General features: G+C 39.7%; 1 protein-coding gene across 1 annotated transcript in view; it reads left to right on the forward strand.

Moving 5' to 3' along the window:
* adamts6 (ADAM metallopeptidase with thrombospondin type 1 motif, 6) overlaps positions 1–27,800 on the forward strand; it is a 257,027-nt gene that overhangs the window by 225,797 nt on the left and 3,430 nt on the right. Inside the window, exons 20-24 of the mRNA XM_059989323.1 lie at positions 3,271–3,409; positions 7,024–7,153; positions 10,806–11,010; positions 14,753–14,929; positions 25,583–25,739. Coding sequence (XP_059845306.1) covers positions 3,271–3,409; positions 7,024–7,153; positions 10,806–11,010; positions 14,753–14,929; positions 25,583–25,739 — 808 coding nt within the window. The remainder of the gene's footprint in view (positions 1–3,270; positions 3,410–7,023; positions 7,154–10,805; positions 11,011–14,752; positions 14,930–25,582; positions 25,740–27,800) is intronic.

Genomic DNA, 27,800 nt, shown 5'->3' on the forward strand with positions numbered 1-27,800 from the left:
CGCGTTATAAGATAATGGCAAACCTTCTGCTTGCTATACCGTCCACCAGCTAACACTGTTTCTAGAGTAATGTTGACGTGGAATCCCAGGCTTTAACTGAATGTTGGAAAGAATGACAATATCTGACCAAATCCAAATAATATGAGTTAGAAGTGCTGGAATCCCCATATTTTATTTTTGCTTTCCTTATGGGCCATAGAGATAGCAGAAAAGGTGGTGGTGTGGGTTAATATTCAGGCAATATTGAGGGGTTATTGTCATGCATCTTGCAGACACAGAGTGGTGTTAATGGAGCAGAATTAGAATTAATATTTGGTCAAGTAGCAGGGCGCCAACCTGTGAATAGATTCTTTATAAATTTAGTTCTTCAGCATTGCTGTAATTATATTGATCAAACCCTGACTCTCCTTGACATTGGATAAGCTTTGAAATGGGAGGAGATCAGCAATTTATTGAAGGGTACCATTCCCTGCCCTGCTGTTCTAGCCAATATAGCAAGTTAATAGCCACAACCCTCAATGTGACACTGGGAGGTTGGTTGTGGCTGTTGATGGCTAATTCTCCTAGTCTCGGGAATCACTGCAGGAAATCCTCAGAATCATGTCCAGGATCCAATTATCTTCAATTGATGCATCAATGACTGCCCTTGGAGAGAGAGAGAAAGAGGGTAATCCATTTGCAACTCCTCTGCAATTGAGGCGTCCCATATCTGCATGCAACAGAATCATGCACACGTCATTCTGGTGTGGGTTACTATGTGGCAAGTAACATTCTCACCAGTCAGTGATAATTCCACCCCCTCCCAAACAAAACAGGAGTCTGACAATCTACCCTTGACCTTGACATTCAATGGCAATATCATCACTAACTCCACAGCCATCAATGTTCTGACTTGAAACTCAAACAGAATCATCTCCATAAGCTCGATCCGCCAGAGAAAGCAGGATCTCCCAGTGGCCACACGTTTTAATTCCACGTCCCATTCCCATTCTGATATGTCTATCCATGGCCTCCTCTACTGTCAAGATGAAGCCACACTCAGGTTGGATGAACAACACCTTATATACCGGCTGGGTAGCCTCCAACCTGATGGCATGAACATTGACTTCTCTAACTTCCGTTAATGCCCCTCCTCCCCGTCTTACCCCATCCCTGACATATTTAGTTGTTTGTTTTTTTTCTCTCTCTCTCTGCCCATCACTTTGCCTGTTCTCCATCTCCCTCTGGTGCTCCCCTCCCCCTTTCTTTCTCCTGAGGCCTCCCGCCCCATGATCCTTTCCCTTTTCCAGCTCTGTATCCCTTTCGCCAATCACCTTTCCAGCTCTTAGCTTCATCCCACCCCCTCCGGTCTTCTCCTATCATTTCGCATTTCCTCCTCCCACCACTACTTTCAAATCTCTTAGTATCTTTCCTTTCAGTTAGTCCTGACGAAGGGTCTCGGCCCGAAACGTCGACAGTGCTTCTCCTTAGAGATGTTGCCTGGCCTGCTGTGTTCCACCAGCATTTTGTGTGTGTTGTTTGCACCTCCATAAATACTGTGTCTGTTGCAATAGTTAAGAGGCTGGGTCTCATGCAAGGAGGGACTTAATCTCATAGTCTTTCCATCATCAAAAGGTCACATGATATGATATTAATGATAATTCACAAATTACCAAAGTACACCTGTCATAAGATGGTTAAGAACATTTTGGAAGGACTTTAAGTTTAAAAGATGGTGAGTGCAACACAGTTGACAGTAATGTGGAAACCAAAACTGTATCACTTAAACATGACCAAACTGGGAAAAAATGTAGCATTTAAAACAAAAAAACTAATTTATTACCATTCATAGATCTGTGCAGGAATATGAAGACTAATTCTATTTTTTGTTCATTTTCACTGTCCACAATGTCTGCCTTATTCCTTAATCTTGCATACTTAATTGCTGAAATAACTTGCGCACTGGCCACTTTGAAAATTGCTGTTTCATTTGTGGAAATTGTGCTTTGTAGAATTTCCTCCAAAGCAGCCCTTGGTAGAAATAAGCATTCAGTTAGCATTTGACCTTTATCAGTTATAAGTATAAAATATTTGCTCCTACCTGCAATGACTTTTCTGGGGTAACATCCAGTGAGATTTATTTCCCTGCCAGCTGCAGCTGCAGGCTTAAGAAACTCCATCTAACCTTTGACAAGAAAACTGTTGAATTCATTTCTAATTAATTTTCATAGTACAACAGTAAATGTATTAATATGTTGCTATGAGATTTCTTCATTGAAAATTTCTCAATATTTCAACACATAATGTGGTACCACGAGGGAGGAGGTTTGGCTTTCTGAGTTCTATATAAGACTGTGAGTCATTGGTGGCCAGTGTTCACACCTCCAGCTGATTGTTCCCGAGATTCTCTTCAGTCCCTAGGCTGGGTTCTGAGCCAGCCAAACTTGCTGTGGTGCCAGCAGACATCAGGATGAACTTGATGCCACCCTTGGCATCATTTGAAACAAACTAAGGTCCTACAGTCTAGCCACATTCCAGTATGTGTTGCTCCTGGACAGCACCCCAGTTTGATATTGGTCTAATTTCTAAATTATTTTGTTTGCCATTTAAGATGTGCATCTCCTAGTATATATGGAAAATAAAATTTCTGATTTTGACCACCACAATGTTTTTGCAGCATGTTGCTTTGATCTCCATATTGACATATACTCCCTCTGAGGCTGGCTGGAGATGACTTCTACTACAGTTCTGCATGTTTCCTGTTTCTTCTTGCGCCCCCACATTTCCACTGTTTGATTGCTCTCCCCAAAATTCTTTCTTTCTCCTACTCCAGGAATGTTTTCTAAATCAATATTGCTATTTCTGAAAGCTCCCTGTGTCTTCCAAAAATAAGAAGCAGGTTTCTTTATGGAATTCTACTGGATGTTGCCACCCTTTCGTTAGTTTGGTTGGTCAGATTCAAGACTTGCCTCCCCTCACACTTCTGAAAACCCGAAAAAGAAGCCGAGAACAGGTGTAAATAGCAGTGATAGAAGTACTAAGTCACTGTGCACTCCTTACTCGGGCGTCTCATTGATAGATATGGATAAAGTATCCAGGGCTAGGGTTCTGGCATCACTAAGCTTAATTAGCACAGAGAAATAGATATGTATTTTTTCTTCAGGTAGTGGAACGCAAAAAAATTGCTTTTATATTACAAGTTAAATTGAATAACAGTATGTGCATGACATTATGCATAAATAAACCTTTTAAACAGGGTTCTAGACTCAATTCTGTTCTGTTTTGTCTCAGGTGCTTCTGCAAGAACCGAACCAAGGGATTCAGTACAAGTTTAACGTTCCAATCACGCGCACTGGTAGTGGTGATACAGAAGTGGGATTTACATGGCATCATCTGCCATGGTCAGAATGCTCAGCCACCTGTGCTGGAGGTAGAATCACATACGTTCTGCAGTAGCATAGTCTTTAAACTATCAGTAGAACCATAAAATCTTCCTAGGGTATATCTAAATCCATTGCTGAAACATTTCCCCAAATACTAATGAGTTTGATTATAATAAAGACTTGGAATCTCAAAATTATGCAGTGATGAAGAAAGCTGTTCATCTCAAAGAGGAAATTACTCAATTAGTACCACTCTCTGCTCCTTCCCAGTTTGTGAATTGACATTATAATATTTGATATAAGGGTATGAAATGTTATGTATTTAATATAATATATTTAATATTTCTACTATAAATATATTTATGTTATAATATTAAATGTTATAATTTTCCTTGCGATTTTGCCATAGAATCACAGTCACAGCAAGGAAACAGGCTCCTCAGCCCACACTGACCATTAACTACTCATTTACACTAAAGCTACATCAATCCCATTTATTTTTATTCTTCCCATATTTTCCTCACTCCCCAATACTATCATTCACTTATATACCAGAATTGTACAATGACTATTTAAGCTATCAATAGACACATTGTGGGAAGATGTCAGAACATTTGGAAGAAATGCAAGTGAGCATTGAGTACGTACTCTGCAATGAAAGTACCCGAGGGCAGGATTGAAACCAGGTCTTGGGCACTGTGAGCTAGCATCTCTACTAGTTATACCATTATGCCAACCTTTAAGTAACATTTAAGAAGAAACAAGAGGCCTTGTTAAAGGTCAATGATAATGTATCAAATAGTCTAATAGGTGCAAAAGATTGCTGATAAGTCATATACAATGGAATGTAATAAAAACAGAAAGCAGTAGAAACATTTTTCAAGATAAATGGTGATTGTGGAAAGAGAAACAAGAGTTAATATTTTTGGTCAAAGATTCTTCATTTGAACTGGGAAACACAAGAGGTACGTTCTGAGTTGCAGAGATTGATGTTGGGGGAGGTGGGGAGAGGGCATCAGAATGGATAAAACAAAGAACATATTTCTGGCAGGGTTTAGTCACACTAACATGTTCTCAATACAGTTTTCACGCTGTACTAAACTTCCTGAATAATGCTAAGTAGTAGTAACTGAATACTATTGAATTTGGTTCATCTGGGCAGGAGAGGAAATTCAGCCTTGGTTTCTGTTCCAAATCTTGATGTCCACTGGAAGATTATGAATTAGCATGAAGAACTATTGACATATTCCACTTTTGGCTATTGCGCTACTGCTCAGTAGCTGGTCTCAAATTTGAAGTGCTGATATATACAGTATTTGCATTTGACCCTTAATATTTTGGAGAGGGGAAAAGAATTCTAGTCTTTTTTACCCTTAATGGTGTTTATTTCTAATAAGGATATTAGAATCATGTGTTACTTTGTTGATTTCAGAATTAGAATAAAACAGCTACATTTCTTATTAATAAATGTCATAATTGAGGGATAACTGCACATAATCAAACTACATCACCTAAGGTACAATGGCCCTGTATTTTCAAGGGATTAGCCCAATCAGTAGCTGTTCCTTTAGCAGAAATTTGCCAGAGTTCCTGGGAGATGGTGGTTGCCTTCAGCACTTCTCCTGTCATTCTTTCTCCTGATGGTGTAACAAGTGTATATAAAACCAATTTCAAAACTTTATAAAATGTTTAGAAGAGTGTGGGAAAGGATAGCATCAATACAGTAAGTTAAAGAAAGGATGAACTACACAAATTATTTAGAGTTGAAGTTATCACCCCGATGTAGATTGGGAGATGGATTCACCGTGCATCTATGCTCCGTCTGCCAGAACAAGCGGGATCTCTCAGCGGCCACCCATTTTAATTCCACTTCCCATTCCCATTCCTATATGTCCATCCATGGCCTCCTCCACTGTTGGGATGAGGTCACACTTAGGTTGGAGGAACAATACCTTGTATTCTGTTTGGGCGGTCTTCAGCCTGATGGCATGAACATCAATTTCCAGTAATGTCCCCCACCTGCCCCCACTTCACCATTTCCCATTTGCTTTTCCTTCTCTCACCGTATCTCCTTGCCCATCCATCGTCTTCCTCTGGTGCTTCTCTTCCTTTTTTCTTTCTTCCGTGGCCTTCTGTCTCTTTCACCAATCAATTTCCCAGTTCTTTGCATCATCCCTTCCCCTCCAGTTTTCACCTATCACCTGGTGTTTCTCTCTCCTCCCCCCCCCACCACCTTTTAAATCTACTCCTCAGTGTTTTTCTCCAGTCTTGCCGAAGGGTTTCAGCCCCAAACATCGACTGTATTTTTTTCCATAGATTCTGCCTAGCCTGCTGAGTTCCTCCAGCGTTTTGTGAGTGTTTTTTGGATTTCCAGCATCTGTATATTTTCTCCTGTTTATCCCTCAATCTTGTTAATTATGAATTAGAAATTTAACTGTTAAATTCACTTGACTGTGATAATGCTTCTGCATTTGAAATATGAATCTGTTCTTACAGCAGGAGTTGGAACTCTGAGTATTTCCACCTCTTGAGGACACGTTTTACATGTACATTTACTTTCCATATAATCTTACAGCACAGAAGTAAGCCTTTGAACCACTGTGACAATATTACTTGTCTGAGATATCTGCATTTGATCATAGTTCTGTGAAGTTACTCTTCTCAGCCACATATAGAATTCCATTTTAAAAGTTAGAGTTAAACCTGCATTCTATTCTTCAAGATTGGAGTAAAAAATTCACTGCTTAAAATAGTATGTTACTTCCACATGCATATAAAACCTTGTCTTAAATAAATGTCTCCTGAACCTTGTACCACTGGAAAGAGTTTGCTCAAACGCATTCGATCAAAAACTGAATACAAATTTGAACACTACTTTTAAATCTCTATTTAACCTCTATGTAATAATAAATGTCCTTCATCCCAGTTGACATTTAGGTAAATCTCTTTTACACCTTCTCTAGTGTCTTGACATTTTCTCATTGTCTGGTGTCCAGAACTAGACATACAGTAATGCTACAGCTAAAACTGAAATAGTGCTTTATATAGGTTTAATAAATCTCTTTGCATTTGCCGCTTTCTATCTCTTTTATAATGCCAAGATTCCATTATGTTTTTATAACAGCCTTATAAATTGACCAAATATCTCCAAAGATTTGTTCATGTGAAAACGCAGGACCCTTTTCTCTGTAAGAGTTTTCAAAAAAAATATTTTTTAGTTTATTTATTACATTTTTTCAATTTTTGTCTTTCCAAAAGACAATACATTCATGCATATAAAGTAGGCTTTAAATTTCCCTAGTCAGCTAGGTCCTCCTAAATTCTGCTACTATCCACAGAGTAGTATTTAGAAATAATGAAATTCATCTACCCAAACATTATGTTTTAGAAAATTAAAATCCTTCTAGCTAGGATTTATTGATGAATCGTGGGTGATACAACATGTAGTGTCATAAAAGAAGTATTCTTGTGGTAAATATTTTCATAGAGGCAAATTCATGTAATGCTTTACATCAAATATTTTTCAAAGGATCCCAACAAATCTCAGAGTATTTCCATTTCAATAATTGCAATATATTAACAAAGATGTTTTGATAATGAATTATCATTTATAGAATGTACTATTCATAGTAAATAGGGATAAAATGCTTCTTTTTTACAGGTGCTCAGAAACAAGAAGTAGTTTGTAAAAGATTAGATGACAATTCCATTGTCCAGAATAGTTATTGTGACCCTGATAGTAAGCCACCAGAAACTCAGAGAGCTTGCAATACGGAACCATGCCCACCAGAGTAAGTTTTCAGAATTTTATTCTTTATACTTCTGTCCACTTTGGAAGCACTGCCATTGTTTTTTTTTCAAATATGCAATATAAATCAAAAGACATCATAGGATGAGATATGTATCACAAGATAAATTTAACTGTTGTCTCCATTGGTGGCCATCCCTTCAACTGCATAATCTTTTTTGTCACTTCTAGTAGAATCACCTTTTATTGCTCTGTGTCAGATTTTGCCAGTAAGGCTTTTAAGAACTATTGTGGAATTTTTGATTTGATTAAAGGTACTACATTGATGCAGAATGTTACTAGTTTTGATCATGTCCAGAGGACACAGCCTCAGAAAAGAGGGATTGTTTAGAACAGGGATGAGGAGGAATTTCTTTAGCCAGAGGGTGATGAATTTGTGGAATCCGTTGCCACAGATGGCTGTGGAGGCCAAGTCACTGTGTATATTTAAAGCGGAGGTTGATGGGTTCTTAATGAGTAAAGGCATCAAAGGTTACAGGGAGAAGGCAGGAGAATGAATATAACAAATAGGAGCAGTAGGCCATCTGGCCCATCAAGCCTGTTCTGCCATTCAATAAGGACATGGCTGATCTGGCCATGGACTCATCTACACCTACCAGACTTTTCCCCATAAACCTTAATTCCCCTACTATGCGAAAATCTATCCAACCTTGTCTTAACAATATATTACTGAGGTAGCCTCCACTGCTTCATTTGGCACAGAATTCCACACTGGAGGTGCATTGAATGGGGTTGAGAGGAACAATAAATCAGACTGGATGGGAAGAATGGCCTAATTCTGCTCTTATCTTTTATGGTCATGGTTTCTATAAGAGAACTAGCTCAATGCATAGCAGGAAGTCACTGAAAATGGATTGCTTATCCTTTGATCAGCTCGATAATCCATCTGGTGCAGGAACTCTTCCTTAGGAATGTGGAATTTCTGGTGTTTGCAGAGGACAGTCACAATTAGAATGGTGTTTTTTGTGTGTTGTTTGAATTTCCAGCATCTGCAGATTTCCTCGTGTTTGACAATTAGAATGGTGGCTTGTTTATCTGAAGTTACGGTGAAGCACATTGAAGACACTAACCAAACTATACAAGAAGGAACCCCGTGATACTGATTTATGTAGCAGTAAGCTTACAGAGAGAAAAAGTATACATACAGCTCTTAAAGCTGCTCAAGGATTGATTAAGAGTTCAAAGAATAGGAATGCAAAGTAATGTTTCTTGGTATTTAGCATTTTGTCAAAGTATAGCATTGACCAAGAAATTAAAGAATGTAAAGAAGTGGCAAATATCAGGAGCCAAACAATTTATTTATGTTTAATTGTGAAACTATGGACTCGAACAGGACCTAAATAAGCAAGAGCGTGAGACTTTCAAGGAACATAGGAGACAGCTAGGAAGAATAATTTAAACCAGGTAGGCTGGGGAGTTGGCAGAGAGGAATTTAGATCACAGTCAGAGCTGATCACTAGGTGGAAGATATATGTTCACATACAGCTCAAAAAAGTAGGACAAATAGGAGGAAGAACAAGGAGCAGACAGACTCAGCCTTGAGTAAGGAGGCAAATCTATGATAAAATATGCTCTCTTGTGAATTAGAAGTAACAGTTATGCTAGAAATGGAAGCCATTGTAGCAGTAAGGAATGCAATCTGATAAGAAAATCAGAGGCATGATTGACTCCAGAGGATTGTAATGAATGCAACATACAGGAGCATAGAGAATTCAACAAACTAGTAGGAGACTGGAAAGGGAGTAGTGCAGTTCTGTAAGTCAGAGGCACATGGGAGGTTCATGAAGTTAAGAAATATAAGAGCTGTGGCTAATACTGTGTTCCTTATGTTAAATAATTGTAAAAATACAAACAAAATACACTGGAAGTGCATTGAAAACCACTAGGTTAGAAAAAAAATGGAAGACTGTCTGAATTTTTTTAAGAGATAAAAAGGGCACACGTAAACAGGAAGATTATTTTCAGGGCAATTTCGTTAATTTGGGAATACCCAAGCAATTTGGATTCTGAGGTACATAACTGCTTGGTGATTAAGTGTATGAAGAAAGCCTTGCGAGACGATGCACATTTAACTTTGTAATGGTATGATAAGTTATCTAGAGAAAATACAGGAAGGAAATTTGGTATCAGCATTACGGAACTGTTACCTCAGAATGATCAAGTTCAGTATGATGTGGTATCTAGAGATTGAAAGGACTATGAGCAATGTCTAATTTAAAAACAACCTGCAAGCATCTGAAGAAATTTGATCACTAGAGTGTCTTACATATTTCAGAAGATAAGTAATACATACTGAACATGAAGGATGAATGAATACCTAAGGTCAAGAGGTCTAGACTAAACAAGCATGACCCAAATTAAAAGCAAGACAAAAGAGGAAGAGCAACCTGCATAAGTAATTCAGGGAGGAAAGAGCAGACCTGAATGAATGGAAGAACTTGGAGAAACAAATTTAAGGGATGTTTAGGGCAGAGAGAAACATAGAGGCAATCATAACCATCAATCGCAACAGTAAGATTTCTTTATCAAGTCTGTACAGTTGAAATTTTAATATAAGCAATTAGAGAATTGGAAACAAAACACCTAGCGTAAAAGAGAGGGAGTTCATAAAATTTAGGTCTTTCCACAAGCAGAATAATCTCACTATCTAGGTGCAACAATGTAGAATTAATGATTTAACATAATATAAATTAAAATACTAATATAGTAAATATGTTTAAAAAACCCAAAGTGACCACATAGATATATCTATTTCCGAAAGATGCTCAGTGAAGCATTGATGGCCATCAGAGAATTGAACCTTGAGGAGGTACCATCAGACTAGAACCAGATTAATGTGGTGCCACTGTTCGGAGGTTCAATTTGTTTTACTTCACTGCCAGGTAAACAGATGGAATTGGTTATCAGAAATAAATGAAAATTGTTTACAAAACAATAGTCTTGTAAACACTTTTCAGGCATGATTCAGAACACAGAAATTCTGCTGGACAAACCTTTTGGAGGAAGTGATCCCCGAGGTGGATTTTGGAATGGCCTTTGATATTATTGAACTGAGACTTCCATAAAATGTGCTCAAAAAGTTCCTTACAAAAAGCTTCTAGTTTACTTCGAAATTGAGGGGATTCTGATTGATCATTGACAGTGATAATGATTGGCCTGTTGCAAAGCTGCACAGAGTTCTGCAGGGGTGTGAGGAAGCACTATACATGTTACCAGCTGTGTGTGGCTGCAGCTAGCCCACACTTTGAATTCTGGATTTACACATCAGGCAGCATCATGAAATCTCTTGGTATCCCTTTAAAGCCTGGATGGATTTCTCGGACAATGCATTTGTGATCTAAGAACAAATGTATTGGTATTAGTAGATTCTACCATCAGAAAAGCCACTCTGGTCAACATATTTATGTAAGCTACCGGAATAATTTAATGTACATTTTATGTGAGTGTTTCAGGTCTCTAGTCATGTTGTTACAATATGAGAAACGTTTTGACATTTTTTATGAGATTGGCAATTTCCAAAGGGTATTGTGTATGTACATGAAAAGAAATGGGACTCATTCAAGAGGTAGCACTGGATAAATAGCCTTCTGGGTGTATGACTCTATAATTCTAACTTTATTTTCTCTGTCTTCTAGATGGTTTATTGGAGACTGGTCAGAATGCAGCAAAACTTGTGATGGTGGAATGCGTATACGAACTGTATTGTGCATTAGGAAAATTGGACCATCTGAGGAAGAAACTCTGGATGACAGCCACTGTCTCACCCACAGGCCTGTTGAGAAAGAGCCCTGTAATAACCAGTCCTGTCCCCCGCAATGGGTTGCGCTGGATTGGTCTGAGGTACACACACCAACGTGCTTCCTGCTTGTGCTACTTATATTTAGCCTGATCAAAGGCATTTACAATTTTACCACATTTATTATAATTATAAGTAAAAACTCCTGCTAGCTTAAGAAAAAGGAAAACAAGAAAGACCATTTTGGTATTATTACTGAGTAATGAGTCTCACATGTGCTTATTTTATACCCTGAACATTCTCTGCAGGGTGCTTAGTGAGAGGACGATTTATGACTGAACTTTCTATAGCTAAAAAACCTACTGTCATCTGATATTCTGCATTGGTTATCAAAACATTTAGGGGTACATTTTCATGTCCTGCAATCTTGTAATGTCATTAACAGATTTTTATGATGCAATTCTTTTATGCTTGTATGCAAGTTGTTATAAAAATTGATTTTGACCAAGTTTGACATGTTTTCTGAGAGCTGCTTCATTGGCACTACAAAAGGCATGATCGTCCTTTAAGTTGTTTATCAAGATGAGAGATAGTGGTTATGGAATAAAACTATTTACTGTGGATCAAGCAGTCGCCTCAACCTCTTAAGTAGAACTGCACTAGTAATTATCCATTCTGGAAATGTTTAGTTGTGAGATGTAGATCAGTGCACGGATTCTTAATTTCCTCAGGGCACCTGGCCTATTATTGCGGAAGGTGGAGGAGGTCTCATATGAACAGAAATTGTGGGGTGCTACAGGTCCTTTGTCCCATTCCATCTGGATAAGAGATTGGTTAAGGATGGGTAAATACAGCTTTTATTTTCCCCATTTAGACGTGACATCAGAAAATGACAGAAGACTCCCATGGGACAAAGTAATTTGCCAGCATTCCTAGTAATAACCTTACTATATTGCCCAAAGGCAGAGGAGGGTGAGCACAGAACCAAGGAGAAAAATTTCATTTGTTCATCCAACTGCAAAGGCTGGTTATCAATGTCAGTGTCTGCGGCACAACTTCCTAATTTACCAATGACACAAAAATAGAAGTATAGTGGATTGTGACAAAGCTAGTGATGTACTGTAACTATAAGAATACAGTAATCAACCCCTTTTGTCTGCCTTGCCATTCAGTAGGATATAAACAGGCTAGCAGGACGGGTGGATATATGAGAGATGAAATTTAATGCTGAGAAATGCAAAGTTACATATATTTTGATAGGAAAAGGAGAAGAAGCAATATAAACTGGAAGGAGCAATTTTTAAACGGGTATGCGATCACTGGTATATGTGTATAAGTGTTTGAAAGTGCAGAGTGGGGTCCTAGACTTTATGAATAGAGGCATAACAAATAATGAAATATTAATGAATTTTCGTAAAACATCAGTTTGGTATTGGTGTTGGTTTATTATTAATGAAAAGCTTTGCTGCATCCTCTTTGAAGAGATTAAATCACTACACACTGCACTGAGGCAGAATAAGATAAAACAATAGCAATGAAGAATTAAGTGTAAAAACTACCGAAAAGTGCACACAGGTAAAAGATAATGTGCAAGATCATAACAAGATAGCTTGTGAGGCCAAGAGTCCATCTTAGTGTACAAGGGGTCTATTTCAGAGTCTGATGACAGTGGGATAGAAGCAGTCCCTGAGCTTGTGGTATGTATTTTTGGGCTTTTGTACATTTTGCCTAATGGGAGAGAATAGTTATTTTGATAAACTAGAGAATCTGGGGTCGTTCTCCTTGAAATGAGGAAGTTGTAAGGGGATCTGACAGAGGTGTTTAAAATGAAGAATGCCGGTGGAATAAACAGAAAATATTCCTTCCAGAAGAGGGACTGAATGGACATAGAATGAAGATAATTGACAAAAGAAGAGCTATGCATGGTTATGGGCTGGATTGCACTGCCAGGTGTTGTGTTGGAGGCAGATTCATTCCAAGTGTTCAGGTGGGAGTTGGGTGAGTTTCTAAAAGAACAGAGTATGGAGGAAGAATGAGGAGTGGGACTGCCTGTGTTGCTGTAAATGGAGAACCTGATGGGCTGAATCTTTCTACCTAAGAGTTACCATCCCAGTATATTAGCAGATGGCCGATGACACATTATTTTCTTCTCCCACTGCTAAGACATAGACCCTTGCTCTCTGGACAGATTTTTACATTTCCAGTGCACAAGAAGTCCAAACTTGCAGTTCTACAAAGCTGCATGCATGTTTCAAAAGAGATTATATTTCTAAACTTGAATTGCTGACCCTGAACAGGTTTGACATGTCATCCAGCTGGCCATGATTCTGCTCTCCAACTAATGCAGAGCTCAGTCGTCATAAATTTGTTCAGATTGGTTTCTGAGATGTATAGGTTTAGGGATTTTTGGCTGTGTTTTGTTTGTCCAGTCATTGATAGTTAAAGTTCTATTTTAAAAATCTGAAAGAAACAAATTGGCATGGAGTACTGTCAGGCATTTAAATTATTTTTACATTACCTTACCAGAGAGCAATGACTTCACTTCTAAGGTTATGAAGAGTGCTAAATAAATGTCAGCTAGTTCCTTCTCCTTAAAGAAGAACTTTAGACATAAGGCAGAGTTGTAAGAGCTGGGCTATAACAGTCTCCCTGTGGTCTTATTCGTTTTGGATGTTATATTGAGTTATAGGAGAGCTCAGAACCCATGGATATAATTCAGAAACAAGGGTTTGCTCTACTCATGGAGTTTCACAATAGGATAACTCAATTCATGGGACTCTGAATATTCTAAGCACAGAGAAAGCATTCCTAAGGGGGGTTCTTGTTCACCATAGTTTCAGCAGAAAATCAACAAAGCCCTGAGGAAAAGATATAAATGTCTGATCGTGCTGTTTCTCAATGGATTCCATTATTCAGCTGAGAGTACAATGCTGGTTCTTGCGTTAAATGTATTTCCTTTGTAATATTTTGTCACCTGTATTGGTGGCAGGTATTTGTTGCATGCCGAGAAGGTTCACCTGAAACTTTTGACTAATGCTTGTATTATGGATTAGTATTCCACAAGGGCTCTGTTTTTCTGGCTCCTTTCCTTATATCCTGCCGAAGGGTCTCAGCCCAAAATATCAGCTGTACTCTTTTCCACAGATGCTGCCTGGCCCGCTGAGTTCCTCCAGCAGTTTGTGTGTGTTGCTCGGATTTTGATCATCTTCAGATTTTCTCTTGTTTCTGATTTGATCACTTCTTTGTATGCCTAGTTTGTGAATGATGGCATCTATTTCAGATGGGATCAATGCATCTGGCTTCTAACCTATTATCAACTGACATCCATACATATTTCCCCACTGTTTAGTGATCAGACCAGCAACCATTTCCCTTATCCAAACATGGGGCACTCAGACTTACTGTAATCAGGCTACTGGTATCTTGGTTGACTTGAAGCTATACAGATAAGACCAAGAATCAAAATTGGGTACTTGCTCTTTAGTTGAATCCAAAACCAATTAATGGTACCAAGACAGGACTTTTACCTGTTATGATACTAAATATTTTTCAGGCAGTATCTCACAGTAATGACTGCAATGCCAAATTTGCTCAGTTTGTGAATGTTGAAAGCTTTTACACATTTGATATCTCACTACTACAGTCTATAAATATTTATTCCAAGTAATTGCAATCAGAAGTAAAGGAATTTTCAAATTCCTGAAAACTGCCATGACCTTAGTCATTTGAGTCTTACGTGTAGACAATAAAATATCCAGTATAACTGGAAACCCTGAATAGACTTCGCTGTTTTTAAATACAAAAACATTGACTGATGAAATATTAAGTGTGAATCATCTTTTGCAGTGTACTCCCAAATGTGGCCCAGGATTTAAGCATCGAATTGTTTTATGTAAGAGCAGCGACCTGAGCAAGACTTTCCCGCCCTCCCATTGCTCGAGTGAAAGCAAACCTCCAGCCCGGATTCGTTGCAGCCTTGGGCGATGTCCACCTCCTCGATGGGTCACTGGAGAATGGGGCCTGGTAAGTTGGGACCAAGTTAAAGTTATGGTATTCTGTTTCCTGAACACTCATCTACCTGGTGACTTCTGGTGCATAAATTAATATAATGTGTGTTGTATTTCATGTAAAATATTGTCCATTGTGATCTCCAGATTGTACGAAGTTTCTTTTTCATTCATGTGTTTTTTTCCTAGCTCACACAAACCTAAATTATATGAATACAGGTACCTTTGAATTTTGGAACATGCTATTTACACAGTTTCATCAATTTTTGCTATCAGCTGTTGAGAATCCATGTCTTTGATTTATTAAGTACTTTTTCCAAAAATGAGATACTTAATGTTTACAATAAATTGGTCTTTTTAAATCCCAAGCACTGAAATAAGATGCTTGGATTATGATCTTTGTTGACACTGCAGAGCTACTCTGTTAAGTTACTTAAAGTATTGTTGGAGCTGCGCAAGTTGAAGCAAATGATATTCTATCACTAACTATCTTGTTGAGCCTTGATTTTGAAAGAGGTGAGTTATTCACTGAAGGAATAATAGGAATTGGTTTATTATTATAATATACCAGATATGGTGAAAAACTTAGTTTTGCAAGCCAAAACTTGTAGATTATTTCAAAACATGAGGTTATGGAGGCAGTACAAAGGAAAAGCAATAACAGAATGAGGAAAAGCCCAGCCTCTGATTTGTTCTTATACCTAGTGTATTTTTGTCATTGATTCTATAATGGTTTTTGTCCAAGGTGACCCAAAGGACACTAATGATAAGTGACTTGATGTAGGCAATGCCATTCCATTTCAAATGTAAGTTGCGAACCTCCCTCTTGATGGAGACGGTGATTGCCTGTAACAGTTAAGGCACAAATACTTCTTGTTACTTATCAGCTCATACCTGAATTTGTCTTGGGTTTACTATGTGGTGACATGGACAGCTTCATTTTGGGAGGGCTAGCATATAGAAATAAACATATGAAATTATCACTGAACATCCCTTCTTCACGCGTATGGGGTAAGGCAGGTTATTTATAAAAGAGCTAAAAGTAGTTGGGCCTAGAATATTGTTGCAGAATGAACATGACATGATGGACTTTCAACAACCACAATCAACTTCCTTTGGGTAAGTTGTTGTCAACTATTGGAGAGTAATTTCCCTGTTTCCTATAGATTTCAACTTTAGAGCTCAGTAAAATGTTAGCATCCCTACATTAATTTTTCTTAATATGAATAATTCCTCAGGCATCAATTCAATATTTTAAACCTGTCAAATATGGACATAGAAAGGATGTTTCCAGCAGTAGAGAAGTCTAGGACCAAAGGGGACAGCTTCATAATAGATGGATGGATATGCCTTGAGGAGGAAGAATTTCTTTAGTCAGAGGGTGGGTAATCTGTGGAATTCATTGCTATCAGCGGCTGTGTAAACCAAGTCATTAGATATACTTCAGAGTTTGATAGGTTATTGATTAGTGAGCGTGTCAAAGGTTGTGGGAGAATGCAAGACAATGATGGTGAGCTTCTCATTTTTTCTCATAAACCTTCTGTCTCCTCCACAAAGCTCACATGGTCACCTGGTTTTGTATCATAAATAAACTTTATTCAAATCATTGGTATAGACTGTGAAAGCTAGGCCTCCAGGGACAATCTTTGCATCAATGTGCTTCTTCTTTCTACTGTTTGCAGCTCAGTGACACCTTTCCTACAGTAAGGTAACAAAAACTATACACAGTACTCCAGGTGCAGCCTCACCAACATCCTGTACAACTACAATACGACTTCCTAACTCCTGTACTCATTACCCTGACTGTGAATAGACCTTCATCTCTCTCGAACTGTAATGCCTTTGACTAATCCTACTTTTTTTTCCAACATGACTTAGAACAAAGAAAAGAGAAATCTACAGCACATTACAGACCTTTCGGCCCCGCCCACAATGTTGTGCCGACCATATAGTTTACTCTAGAATCTGCCTAGAAATACCCTGCCGCAAAGCCCTCTATTTTTCTAAGCTCCACGTACCTATCTGAGAGTTTCTTAAAAGCCCCTGCTGTATCCGCCTCTGCCACTGGCAGTGCATTCCACACACTCACCGCTCGCTGCATAAAAAACTTAGCCCTGACATCTCATCTGTACCTATTTCCAAGCACCTTAAAAGCATGCCCCCTCGTGTTAGCCATTTCAGCCCTGGACAAAAGCCTCTTACTATCAATGCCTCTGATCATCGTATACGCCTCTATCAGGTCACCTCTCATCCCCCATCGCTCCAAGAAGAAAAGGCCAAGTTCACTCAACCTATTGTCATAAGGCATGCTCTCCAATCCAGGCAACATCCTTGTAAATCTCCCTGTAGTGAGGTGACCAGAACTGAACATAATACTCCAAGTGGGGTCTGACCAAGGTCTTATATAGCTGTAACATTACCTCATGGTTCTTGAACTTAATCCCATGGTTGATGAATGCCAACTCACCATACGCCTTCTTAACAATACCGTTATCCTGTGCTGCAGCTTTGAGTGTTCTATGGACATGGACCCCAATATCTCTCTGATCCTCCACACTGCCAAGAACTTGCTATTAATAATATATTAACTGGCCAAGTTTTACATTGTTGGGTTGATATCAATGTCACAAGAGCTCAAAACACAGTTAGTTCTGGAGCACAAATCTTTAGTACAATAAGCAGTACCAGGACTGGGATGAAATTTGGTCCAGTGGCCTTTGTTTTAGAGAGTGTTGTCAACCAATTCACATAGACTGAACTGAGTTAGCTAGAGTCTCCTGTCTGTGATGATGAGGACTCAAGTACAAACCCAAAATGGATCATACAGCTGAACATGGTTTGCAAATGCTTCAGCTTTTCTTTAAGACTCACAAGTTGGGACATGCCTTTGCTAAGGGGAGGCATGTTCCGAGGGCCTTCTACTGTCATTAGTTATTTCATTGTCTACCACTATTCATGACAAGAAGATTACTTTTGGAGAATTACAGGGAAATTTTGTTCTTCACATTAGATTGTCCCTGAACAACATTGCCGCACCAGTTTTGGGTCAGACAAGTACTCTGCCAAATAAGTACATTCTTTACTTATCCTACCTCCTGTTATAAACCTAAACAAAAAGTAGCTAAGCCAACCAGAGCAGAAGCCACACTGGATCCAGTACAAGGCAATGAACCTGGTCTGGTGACAGACTCTTCAGTGGGCAGATATTTCAGAGACAGTGACTAAAAATCCCTCACCTTTACCATTGCCTTCGACAAGGATAGGAGCAGACTGTATGGGCAAGTATTTGATTGGGTGAGGGATAATTATGATACAGTTAGGCAGTAACTTGGGAACATAAATTGGGAAAAGGCATTCTCAGGGAAATGTACAATAGAAATGTGGAGGTTCTTAAGGAGCACTCGCATAGAGCTCTGGATAGGTTTGTTCCATGAGTTAGGGAAAGGATGGTATAGTGAAGGTTGTCAAGTGTGGTGAAACATTTAGTCAGGAGGAAGAAGGAAGCAAACTAAAAGTTTAGGAAGCAAGGCTCTTGAGAGTTATAAAGTAGCCAGGAAGGAGCTTAAGAATTGACTTAGAAGAGCTAGAAAGGGACATGAGGATTAAGGAAAGTTGAGTAGTGAGTAGGATTAAGGAAAACCTCCTCAAAGTGTTCTACATGAAGATGTTCGACAAGGTGTACAGTACATGAAGAAAATGAGGATGACCAGAGTGAGGGTGGGACCGACAGGGATAAAAGAAGAATCATGTGACTGGAGTCAGAGGAGGTAGGGGAAGTTTTTAATGAATACTTCAGTATTCACTAACGAGAAGGATCTTGACAAATGTGAGGTCAGTGTAGATCAGGTTAATCTGGTGGAATATGTTGAGGTTAAGAGGATGTGTTAGAACTTTTGAAAAACATTAGGTTAGATAAGTTACCAGGGCCAGATGGAATATACCCAAGGTTACGACAGGAAATGAGAGAAGAGTTTGCTCTGCCTTTGCAATATTCCTTGCATCCTCACTGGCCACAGTAGTACCAGAAGATTAGAAGATGGTAAATGTAATTCCTTTGTTCAAGAAGGGTAATAGGGATAATCCTGGGAACTATAGTCAGTGGGGGGGGAGGCAAAGTATTGGAGAGGGTTCTTAGAGACAGGATTTATGAGCATTTGGAGAAACATAGTCTGGTTAGGGGTAGTCAGCATGGCTTTGTGAGGGCAGGCCTTAGGGTTTGATTCACCTGTTTGAGGAGAAACAAACTGATGAATATAGAGCCATGGATATGGTGTATATAGATTTTGTCAGGCATTCGACAAAGTTCCCCATGGTAATTTCCCTGTAGGAAACTTAGCTGTGTGGATTCAGAATTGGCTTGTCCGCAGAGGGTGGTTGTAGATGGGGGGTATTCTGCCTGGAGGTTCGTGGTCACTAATGTTCCACAGGGATCAGTTATGGAACCCCCTACTCATTGCGATTTTTATAAGTAACATAGATGATGAAGTGGAAGGGTGAATTAGTATGCAGATGACATGGTTTGGTGGTGTTGTGTGTAGTGATGGCTGTGATAGGTTACAACTAGTCTCCCGGACGGCCACATTTGCGCCAGATGTGTTGAGCTGCAGCTCCTTAAGGACCAGGTTAGGGAACTGGAGATGCAGCTCGATGACCCTCATCTGGTCAAGGAAAGTGACGAGGTGATAGAGAGGAGCTATAGACGAGTAGTCACACCAGGGCCTCAGGAGACAGGTAAGTAGGCAACAGTCAGGAGAGGGAAGGGCAAGAGTCAGATACTAGAGAGTACCCCTGTGGCTGTCCCCTTTAACAATAAGTACTATTTTAAATACTGTTGAAGGGAAACAGCCTACCTGGGGGAAGCAACAATGGCTGTGCCTCTGGCACAGAGTCTGCCCCTGTGGCTCAGAAGGGTAGGGAAGGGAAGAAGAAGGTAGTAGTGATAGGGAACTCTATAGTCAGGGGTTCAGACAAGCGATTCTGTGGATGCAGGAAAGAAACATGGATGGTAGTTTGCCTCCCAGGTGCCAGGATCTGGGATGTTTCAGATTGTGTCCATGATATCCTGCGGTGTGAGGGAGAACAGCCAGAGGTCGTGGTACATATTGGTACCAATGACATAGGTAGGAAAAGGAAGAAGGTCCTGAAGACAGACTACAGGGAGTTAGGAAAGAAGCAGAGAAGCAGGACCTCAAAGGCAATAATCTCAGATTACTAGTTGTGCCGTGTGATAGTGAGAATAGGAATAGAGTGAGGTGGAGGATGAATGCGTGGCTGAGGGATTGGAGCAGGGATTCAGATTTCAGGATCATTGGGACCTCTTTTGGGACAGGTGTGACCTGTACAAAAAGGATGGGTTGCACTTGAATTCAAAGGGGACCAATATTTTGGCAGGGAGGTTTGCTAAGGCTATTGAGGAGAGTTTAAACTAGAATTGCTGGAGGGTGGGAACCGAACTGAAGAGATGGAGGAAGGGGCAGTTGCCTCACAAATGCTTGTAGGCAGTGTGAGAGGGAGAATAGGCAGGTGATAGAGAAGGGACGCACTCAGACTGACAGTTTGAGATGTGTCTATTTTAATGCAAGAAGCATCATGAACAAAGCGGATGAGAGATTGTGAATCAGTACTTGGAGCTATGATGTTGTGGCCATTACAGAGTCTTGGATGGCTGAGGGGCAAGAATGGCTACTCCCAAGTGCCAGGCTTTAGATTTTTCAGAAAGGACAGGGAGGGAGACAGGTGGGGGCATGGCACTGTTGATCAGAGATAGTGTCACGGCCATAGAAAAGGACGAAGTCATGGAGGAGTTGTTTTCTGTCTGTCTATGGGTGGAGGTTACAAACAGGAAGGGGTCAATAACTCTACTGGGTGCTTTTTATAGACCACCTAATAGCAACAGGGACATCGAGGAGCAGATAAGGAGACAGATTCTGGAACGGTGCAGTAATAACAGGGTTGTCGTAATGGGGGATTTTAATTTCCTCAATGTTGATTGGCATCTCCCTAGAATGAGGAGTTTAGATGAATGGAGTTTGTTAGGTGTGTTCAGGAAGGTTTCCTGACACAGTATGTAGATAAGCCTACAAGAGGAGAGGCTGTCCTTGATCTGGTATTGGGAAATGAACCTGGTCAGATGTCAGGTCTCTCAGTGGGAGAGCATTTTGGAGATAGTGATCATAATTCTGTCTCCTTGATGGGAACAGACAAATTAGGAAAGTGTTTAATTGAACTAAGGGGAAATATGAAGCTATAGAAAGAGTGAGGTAAGCAGTTGGGTATGGAAATAACATATGCAGGAAGCAGAATTCTGTACTAGAAGATGTGAAAATAGACAAAGTTGAATAGTATCACATAAAAATTAGGTGGTCGTAATGCCTGAGGTACCCTGAAGCACATCTCAAAGGTTCACTTATTATCAAAGTGTACAACTCTGAAATTCTTTTTCTTCAGATACCACAAAACTAAGAAAGGAAAGAACTGCAACATGATCATCAACCCTCAAATCCCCTTCCCCACACAAAAGAAATCAAGGATTGGGCAGAAAACACAATATTAAAAAAAAAACACTATAAGACTGGGGAAAAAGTCCATAGTCCAAGTCCATATCTAAATCTAAATGGCAGAAAAACCTGGGTAAGGTCGTAAACCAATTTATATGGTCTCAGAAAGTGAGATGGATTGATCATAATAAGCCAAGAGAAGGTTTTCACTGCAGTAAACTAAAGTTTATCTTACACCAGAGCAGTGCATTTCCTCTACGTAGAGATACTGAGGCCACAAAGATTATTCAGATGTCTGAAGCCAGTTGAATTCCCCTAGTACATTCCAACCAATGTCAACGCCAACTTTTACAACAGAACTATCTCAAAGTAAAAAGCCTAGTCTTTGATGACCTTGCAGCTTTAAAATCAATTAATTTTGTTTACATTGAGCATATTTTTGCTGTGGATGAATGTTACAATTAAACATCGAAAAGCAAAAACAATGCAGATTCTATAAATCTGAGATAAAGAAGAAATTGCTAGAAATACTCAATAGGTCATACAGCATCTCTGGAGTGAAACATCTTTAGTGAAACACGCATCAGATATGAGAAAAGTTAGATACTAATCATGTTTTCAGTTGTGGAACAAGGGAGTGGTGGTAGGAGGGTCAGTAGTAAGCAGAGAGAATAAAGGGTGCGAAATGACTGAAACCAAAATAAAGGTAATAACAATAGTGGCGGTGGTGGTGCCTGCTGAAAGTTTGAGAATCACAGCTGATCTGGTAGTTATGTTGAACGAGAAGGAAATAAACAAAAACCAGAATTGTTGTAACTACAAGATATAAAATGATACAAATATTAGAAATTTGAAATAAAAGCGAAATGCTGGAGATGCTGAACAGTATGTGTAGAGACAGAAAAGTCAACATTACAGGCTAATGCTGAATTAATCTGGGAAGGCTGGTTATCAAAAATTGTTGAATTCAATATTGAAAATTGTAATGTCCAAAGTTGGAAAATCAGATGGCATTCCTCCAGCTTAGGTTGACTTTAACATAGTTAATAGTCAAAAAACACATAAATGGCCAAAAAATATGGAGGTCAGTTTTAGGAGACAAAGAATTAAAGTGACAGCAACTGGAAGCTCAGGGTCTCCTTGTGGACGGAATGGACATGTTTTACAAAGCTCTTACGCAATCTGTATTTGGTTCTCCAGGTGCTGAAGATAATAGTGACCATCAGATGTAATACTCATGAATCTAAAGGGTCAGTGTTCTCCTTGAAAAAGAGTGTTTGTTTCCCCTGTACAGGCGGGAAAGGAAGACATAAGTGGACACAGGGTGCATCTTCTGTAGTTGCAATGGAAGGTTCCCCAAGAGGGTAGTGGATGTAGGTGTTAATGGGAGAGCGAACTAGGGTATACAGAGTGATTAGTCCCTTTGTAATGCTGGGTGAAGAGGGAGAAGATGTGTTTGGGCAACAACTTTAAGATGGCAGGTTACACATGATGATGCTGTGACTGTGGTGACTAATGAAGTACAAGCTGATGGGGGGGGAGAGAAGGGTCAAATAAGTGCTGAAAATGCAACAGCTGCAATTGAGAGTTTTGTCATGGTTAAGAAAAAGAATAAGACATCTCATAAGCACTGGTGTGAAAGGTGTCGATCATCAGAACAGATACAATAGAGCTAGGGAGACAAAGGTGATTTTCCAGGAAGGAATCTGGGAGATGGTGTCAATTATTATTGAATTGACTTTATTTCTTACATCCTTCACATATATGAGGAGTAAAATCCTTTACATTTCATCTTCATCTAACAGTGCAATCAAAGTAATTTATAATAATTTAAAATAAATAGAACAGTCAGTGTAACATAGAAATATACTCAAATCAGCACAAGATAATCAGTCTGATGGCCTGGTGGAAGAAGCTGTTCCGGAGCCTGTTGCTTCTGGCTTTTATGCTGCAGTACTGTTTCCCGGATGGTAGCAGCTGGAAGTAGTGGTTGGGGTGACTCGGGTCCCCAATGATCCTCTGTGCCCTTTTCTCACACCTGTCTTTGTAAATGTCCTGAATCATGGGAATTTCACAACTACAGATGCACTGGGTTGTGCCCCTCTAGAAAGTTCTTATGATTTGGGGACCAATACCAGACTTCCTCAACCATCTGAGGTGAAAGAGGCGCTGTTGTGTCTTTCTCACCACAGAGCTGGTGTTTACAGACCATGTGAGGTCCTCAGTGATTTGGATGCTGAGGAACTTAAAACTTTAACTTCTCAACCCCAGATCCATTGATGTCAGTAGGGGTTAGCCCATCTCCATTCCTCCTGTAATCCACAACCAGCTCCTTTGTTTTTGCGACATTGAGGGAGATGTTTTCTTGACAAAGCTGTGTCAGAGAGATGACAGGGAGTAAAGGAGGGGACTTAGTACACAGCCCTGAGGGGCTCCTGTGTTGAGAGTCAGCGGGTTGGAGGTGAGGGAGCCCACTCTTACCACCTGCTGGCAATCAGACAGGAATTCCAGGATCCAGCTGCACAAGGCAGGGTCAAGGCCAAGGTCTCTGAGCTTCCTGTCGAGCCTGGATGGATTCTGGTGTTGAATGCTGAACTGTAGTCCAAAAACAGCTTTCTCACATAAGCATCCTTCTTCTCCAGATGTGTAAGGACGGTATGTAGAGCAGTGGCTGTTGCGTCATCTGTCGATCGGTTGTGTCAGTAGGTGAACTGTACGGGGTCCAGTGTGGGTGGTGGCAAGCTGCAGATGTAATCCTTAACCAGCCTCTCAAAGCATTTGCTTATTATTGAGGTGAATGTGACAGGACGCCAGTCGTTCAGGCATGTTACCTTGGTCTTTTTGGGTACAGGGTCAATGGTGGATAATTTGAAGCAGGCGGGCACTCTACACTGGGATAGGGAGAGATAAAAAATGTCAATAAACACACCTGCCAATTGTGCTGTGCACATCCTGAGTACTCGTCCTGGGATGCCGTCCGGTCCCGCAGCCTTGTGACTGTCTACTCATTGGAAACATCTGCGTACCTCAGCCTCAGAGATGACCAGGTTGCAGGTTGTAGCGGTGGCTTTCTTCTGAGGCTCAGAGTTAGCAACATCGAACCGAGCGTAAAAGCGATTGAGCTCAACTGAGAGAGAGGCTGCGATGTTGGTGGCACCACTACGTTTGGCTTTGAAGTCTACGATTGTATGCAAACCTCGGCACAAGTCACATGTGCTATTCGTTGTGAATCTTGACTCAATCTTGTCCCTATCTTGTTGTTTCGCAGCCTTGATAGCTCTGTGCATATCGTAGCTGCTTTTCTCGAGCTCCTGCTGATTGCCAGCAATGTAAGCTCTGTGTAGTGTGGTTAACTGCTGCTCGCACAGAACTATTGATCCAGGGTTTCTGTTTCGGGAAGACCCTGACTGACTTCTGGTGGACAACATCGTCGATGCACTTCCAGCTGAAACACGTGACTCCATTAGCAAACTCGGAGACATCCTCATCATGGAAGACATTCCAGTCGACGTCTTCAAAACAGTCCTGCAGTATGGAGGCCAACAAGATAGCTGTTAGAGTGTGTCATGGATACTTGTCATTTACATATCATTTGAGATTAAAGTAGAAAGGTTGAGAAAGGGAAGAGTAAGAGGCAGGCTTGTGAAAATGAGAACAAGGTGGAAATTTGCAGCAAAGTAAGGTAATTTTTCAGTTTGGTTTGAGATCTAGAAGTTAAAGAAATACAGTCATCAATTTACCAAATTTGGACTGAACAAAATCTATTCTAAATATTCCATGCAAAAACCACTGTAGGTTTTATCCTATGGCTTTGACTTGGAGGAAGTTAGAGGAGTTAAAAAAGGAAGTAGTGAATGTAAGAAGCTCATCTTTGCAGATGAGGGTAGTGGTGGTTGGCCCTCTGTTCATTGAAAATGAGCCCCATAACATCCTGTTACGGAATAAGGGTGTGAAGGGCCTGAATGTCCATGGTGTAAATAAAGCATCTGCGACCCAAAGTTGAAGACTGTCAAAGTATTGGACGGCAGAGGTTCCGTGGGCTGAAAATGGTGGAAAAAATTAACAATGGGTACAGTATGAAGAAGTAATATTCTCGGAGCAAGAACAGTCTGAAAGCAGGGGTCTACAAAGACAGCCTTTAACATGCATTTTTTGTTCTTGATTTATTGCAGTGTTCTGCACAATGTGGTCTGGGCCAGCAGATGAGAACAGTTCAATGTCTTTCATATACCGGCCAGCCATCTACTGAGTGTCCTGAAACCCTTCGACCACCCTCAATGCAACAGTGTGAGAGTAAATGTGACACTACTCCTATCACCAATGCAGAAGGTAAGTACTTAAAAATATACAGCTTGAGTGGGTGACATTTCAGGAATGAGTCTTTTGAGATCTCTTCATTCTGAATTGTTTCAAAAATTTTTGTACACATGTTCCCTGGTGCTGTAACTTTCCAAATTGTTCCAGTGCGGTGTGCTGATTGCTGTTTGAGTGCCTGGATCAATTAATTGTGCCAAAAAATGAACCACAGAATTTTAAAACCACAGAATTTGCAAACTTCAGGCTCTTCCTAATATTTCAAAAGAATCATACTTGCGTTGTAATTTGTAAATAAGCAGCAGATTTACGTCACTTGACGTAAGCTTTTATTACAAGTGTAAAAAAATTGGTCATATGTACTTATAAAGGTCAGGCCATTCAAGGATATAATTTGAAGACGTGCACAATTTTGATAGGTCATTTCACCATATAAATAACACCCAGATTTTGACAGGGAGCATGAAAAATAGTGTTGCTGCTCACCAAGCCACATGCAGGATTGCTATTTATAAGGAAATGATCTGAACCAGTAGATTGTTTTCATCTTGAGTAACTGGCAAAGTCAGCTTCTTCTATGCTCCCTACTTAGTGTTAAATATGGTACTTGGTTTTGGAGCATATCAGGCATTTGCAGTCAGAGTCAGTTCCTTGCAATAAATCAGTTTTTAAAGAATTTGAAAGGAATATCTGTATGTTTTCTCAATTGATGACAGAAGTGAGGTTACATTTATTTTAACCACTTGTGAAAGTTTATACCAATGAAAGACATGTTGAACTCAGCATCTGTTTGAATTCTCGAGTTGTACTTTTGAATTACTATATTTTTTTGAAGCCAGACTTTGAAGGATTGCTTCTGTTAAGTGTAATGTTACATTTACTGTTGAGACTATACTGTAGTACAAACACCAATAGTCCAACCACAGCTACAGTGGATGAAATACAGTTCTGTACCATTTCTTTTAAAGTACGTGTGTGGCTGCAGGATCCAGACAGTCCAAGGTCATCTGAAACCTGAACCAAAATGGCATTTTAATCATTTTTCATGCAGTTTCAAGTTCCTTTGTAGTTTATGTAGTGTGTTAAAGCACCCCTCACAGTAGCTGCAAGTACTTGCCATTTAGTATTTATTGTTTTGACCGTAATGTATATCCTTGGTGCATTCCACATCTGTAAGTCAAGACATGGATATTTCTTACGATTCATTGATTCCAGATGAAGTATTATTTTAACCAATGGCTAGGCAAATTTCACAGAGAACATTCCGATCATGGTTATAGTATATTTTGCAAAACCATATCATTAAACAAAGGTAAACAATGAACATCATAAATCTAAAGTAAAAACTGGAAGTGGCAAAAGTAAGCATTGCTGTAGTCAGTATCTGAAGGAGAAATATTAATTAATCTACTGGAACGAATCCTTCATCGGGCTGATAAAATGACAATTTTCTAAAAACAAGTTAATTTTAACATTGTTTTATAGTTGTATTTTTACAGATTATGAAATCTTAATGTGTTTTCAATATAGTTGGACTAAGCCAATGTCATATTTTCAAAAGAACATGTTTGACAGATTTTTGGAAACCATAATATAAATTTTCTGTTTATGACTAACCAGAAGTTCTCACAGCAACAAATTATAGGATAAATGCCAGTGAAGATTTGAGTTTGATGGAAGCATGATTCAGAGAGACAGTACTGGAATGTTTTAAATGTATCTCTGACCTGTGCTTTCCTAAAGTGAGTTCTTCTCAACGGGTACAGATCCAGAGAATTTGTCCATATGCGTACCATATGAGCGCCAAAGTAGCATACTGGTTAGAGCGATGCTATCACAAGTTGGGGGTATCGGAGTTCAGAGTTCAATTCCAACGTCATCTGTCAGGAGTCAGTACGTCCTCCGTGTGGAATGCCTGGATTTCCTATGGGTGTTCCAGTCTTCTCCCACTTTTCAGAGACGTACCGGTTAGTAGATTAATTGGTCATTGTAAATTGTCCTGTGATTAGGCTAGAGTTAAATTAGGAGTTACTGGGTGGCAGGACTTGAAGGGCCTATTGTGCACTGTATCTCAAT

The sequence above is a fragment of the Hypanus sabinus genome, chromosome 14 (genome assembly GCF_030144855.1).
Source record: "Hypanus sabinus isolate sHypSab1 chromosome 14, sHypSab1.hap1, whole genome shotgun sequence".
NCBI classification, from domain to species: domain Eukaryota; kingdom Metazoa; phylum Chordata; class Chondrichthyes; order Myliobatiformes; family Dasyatidae; genus Hypanus; species Hypanus sabinus.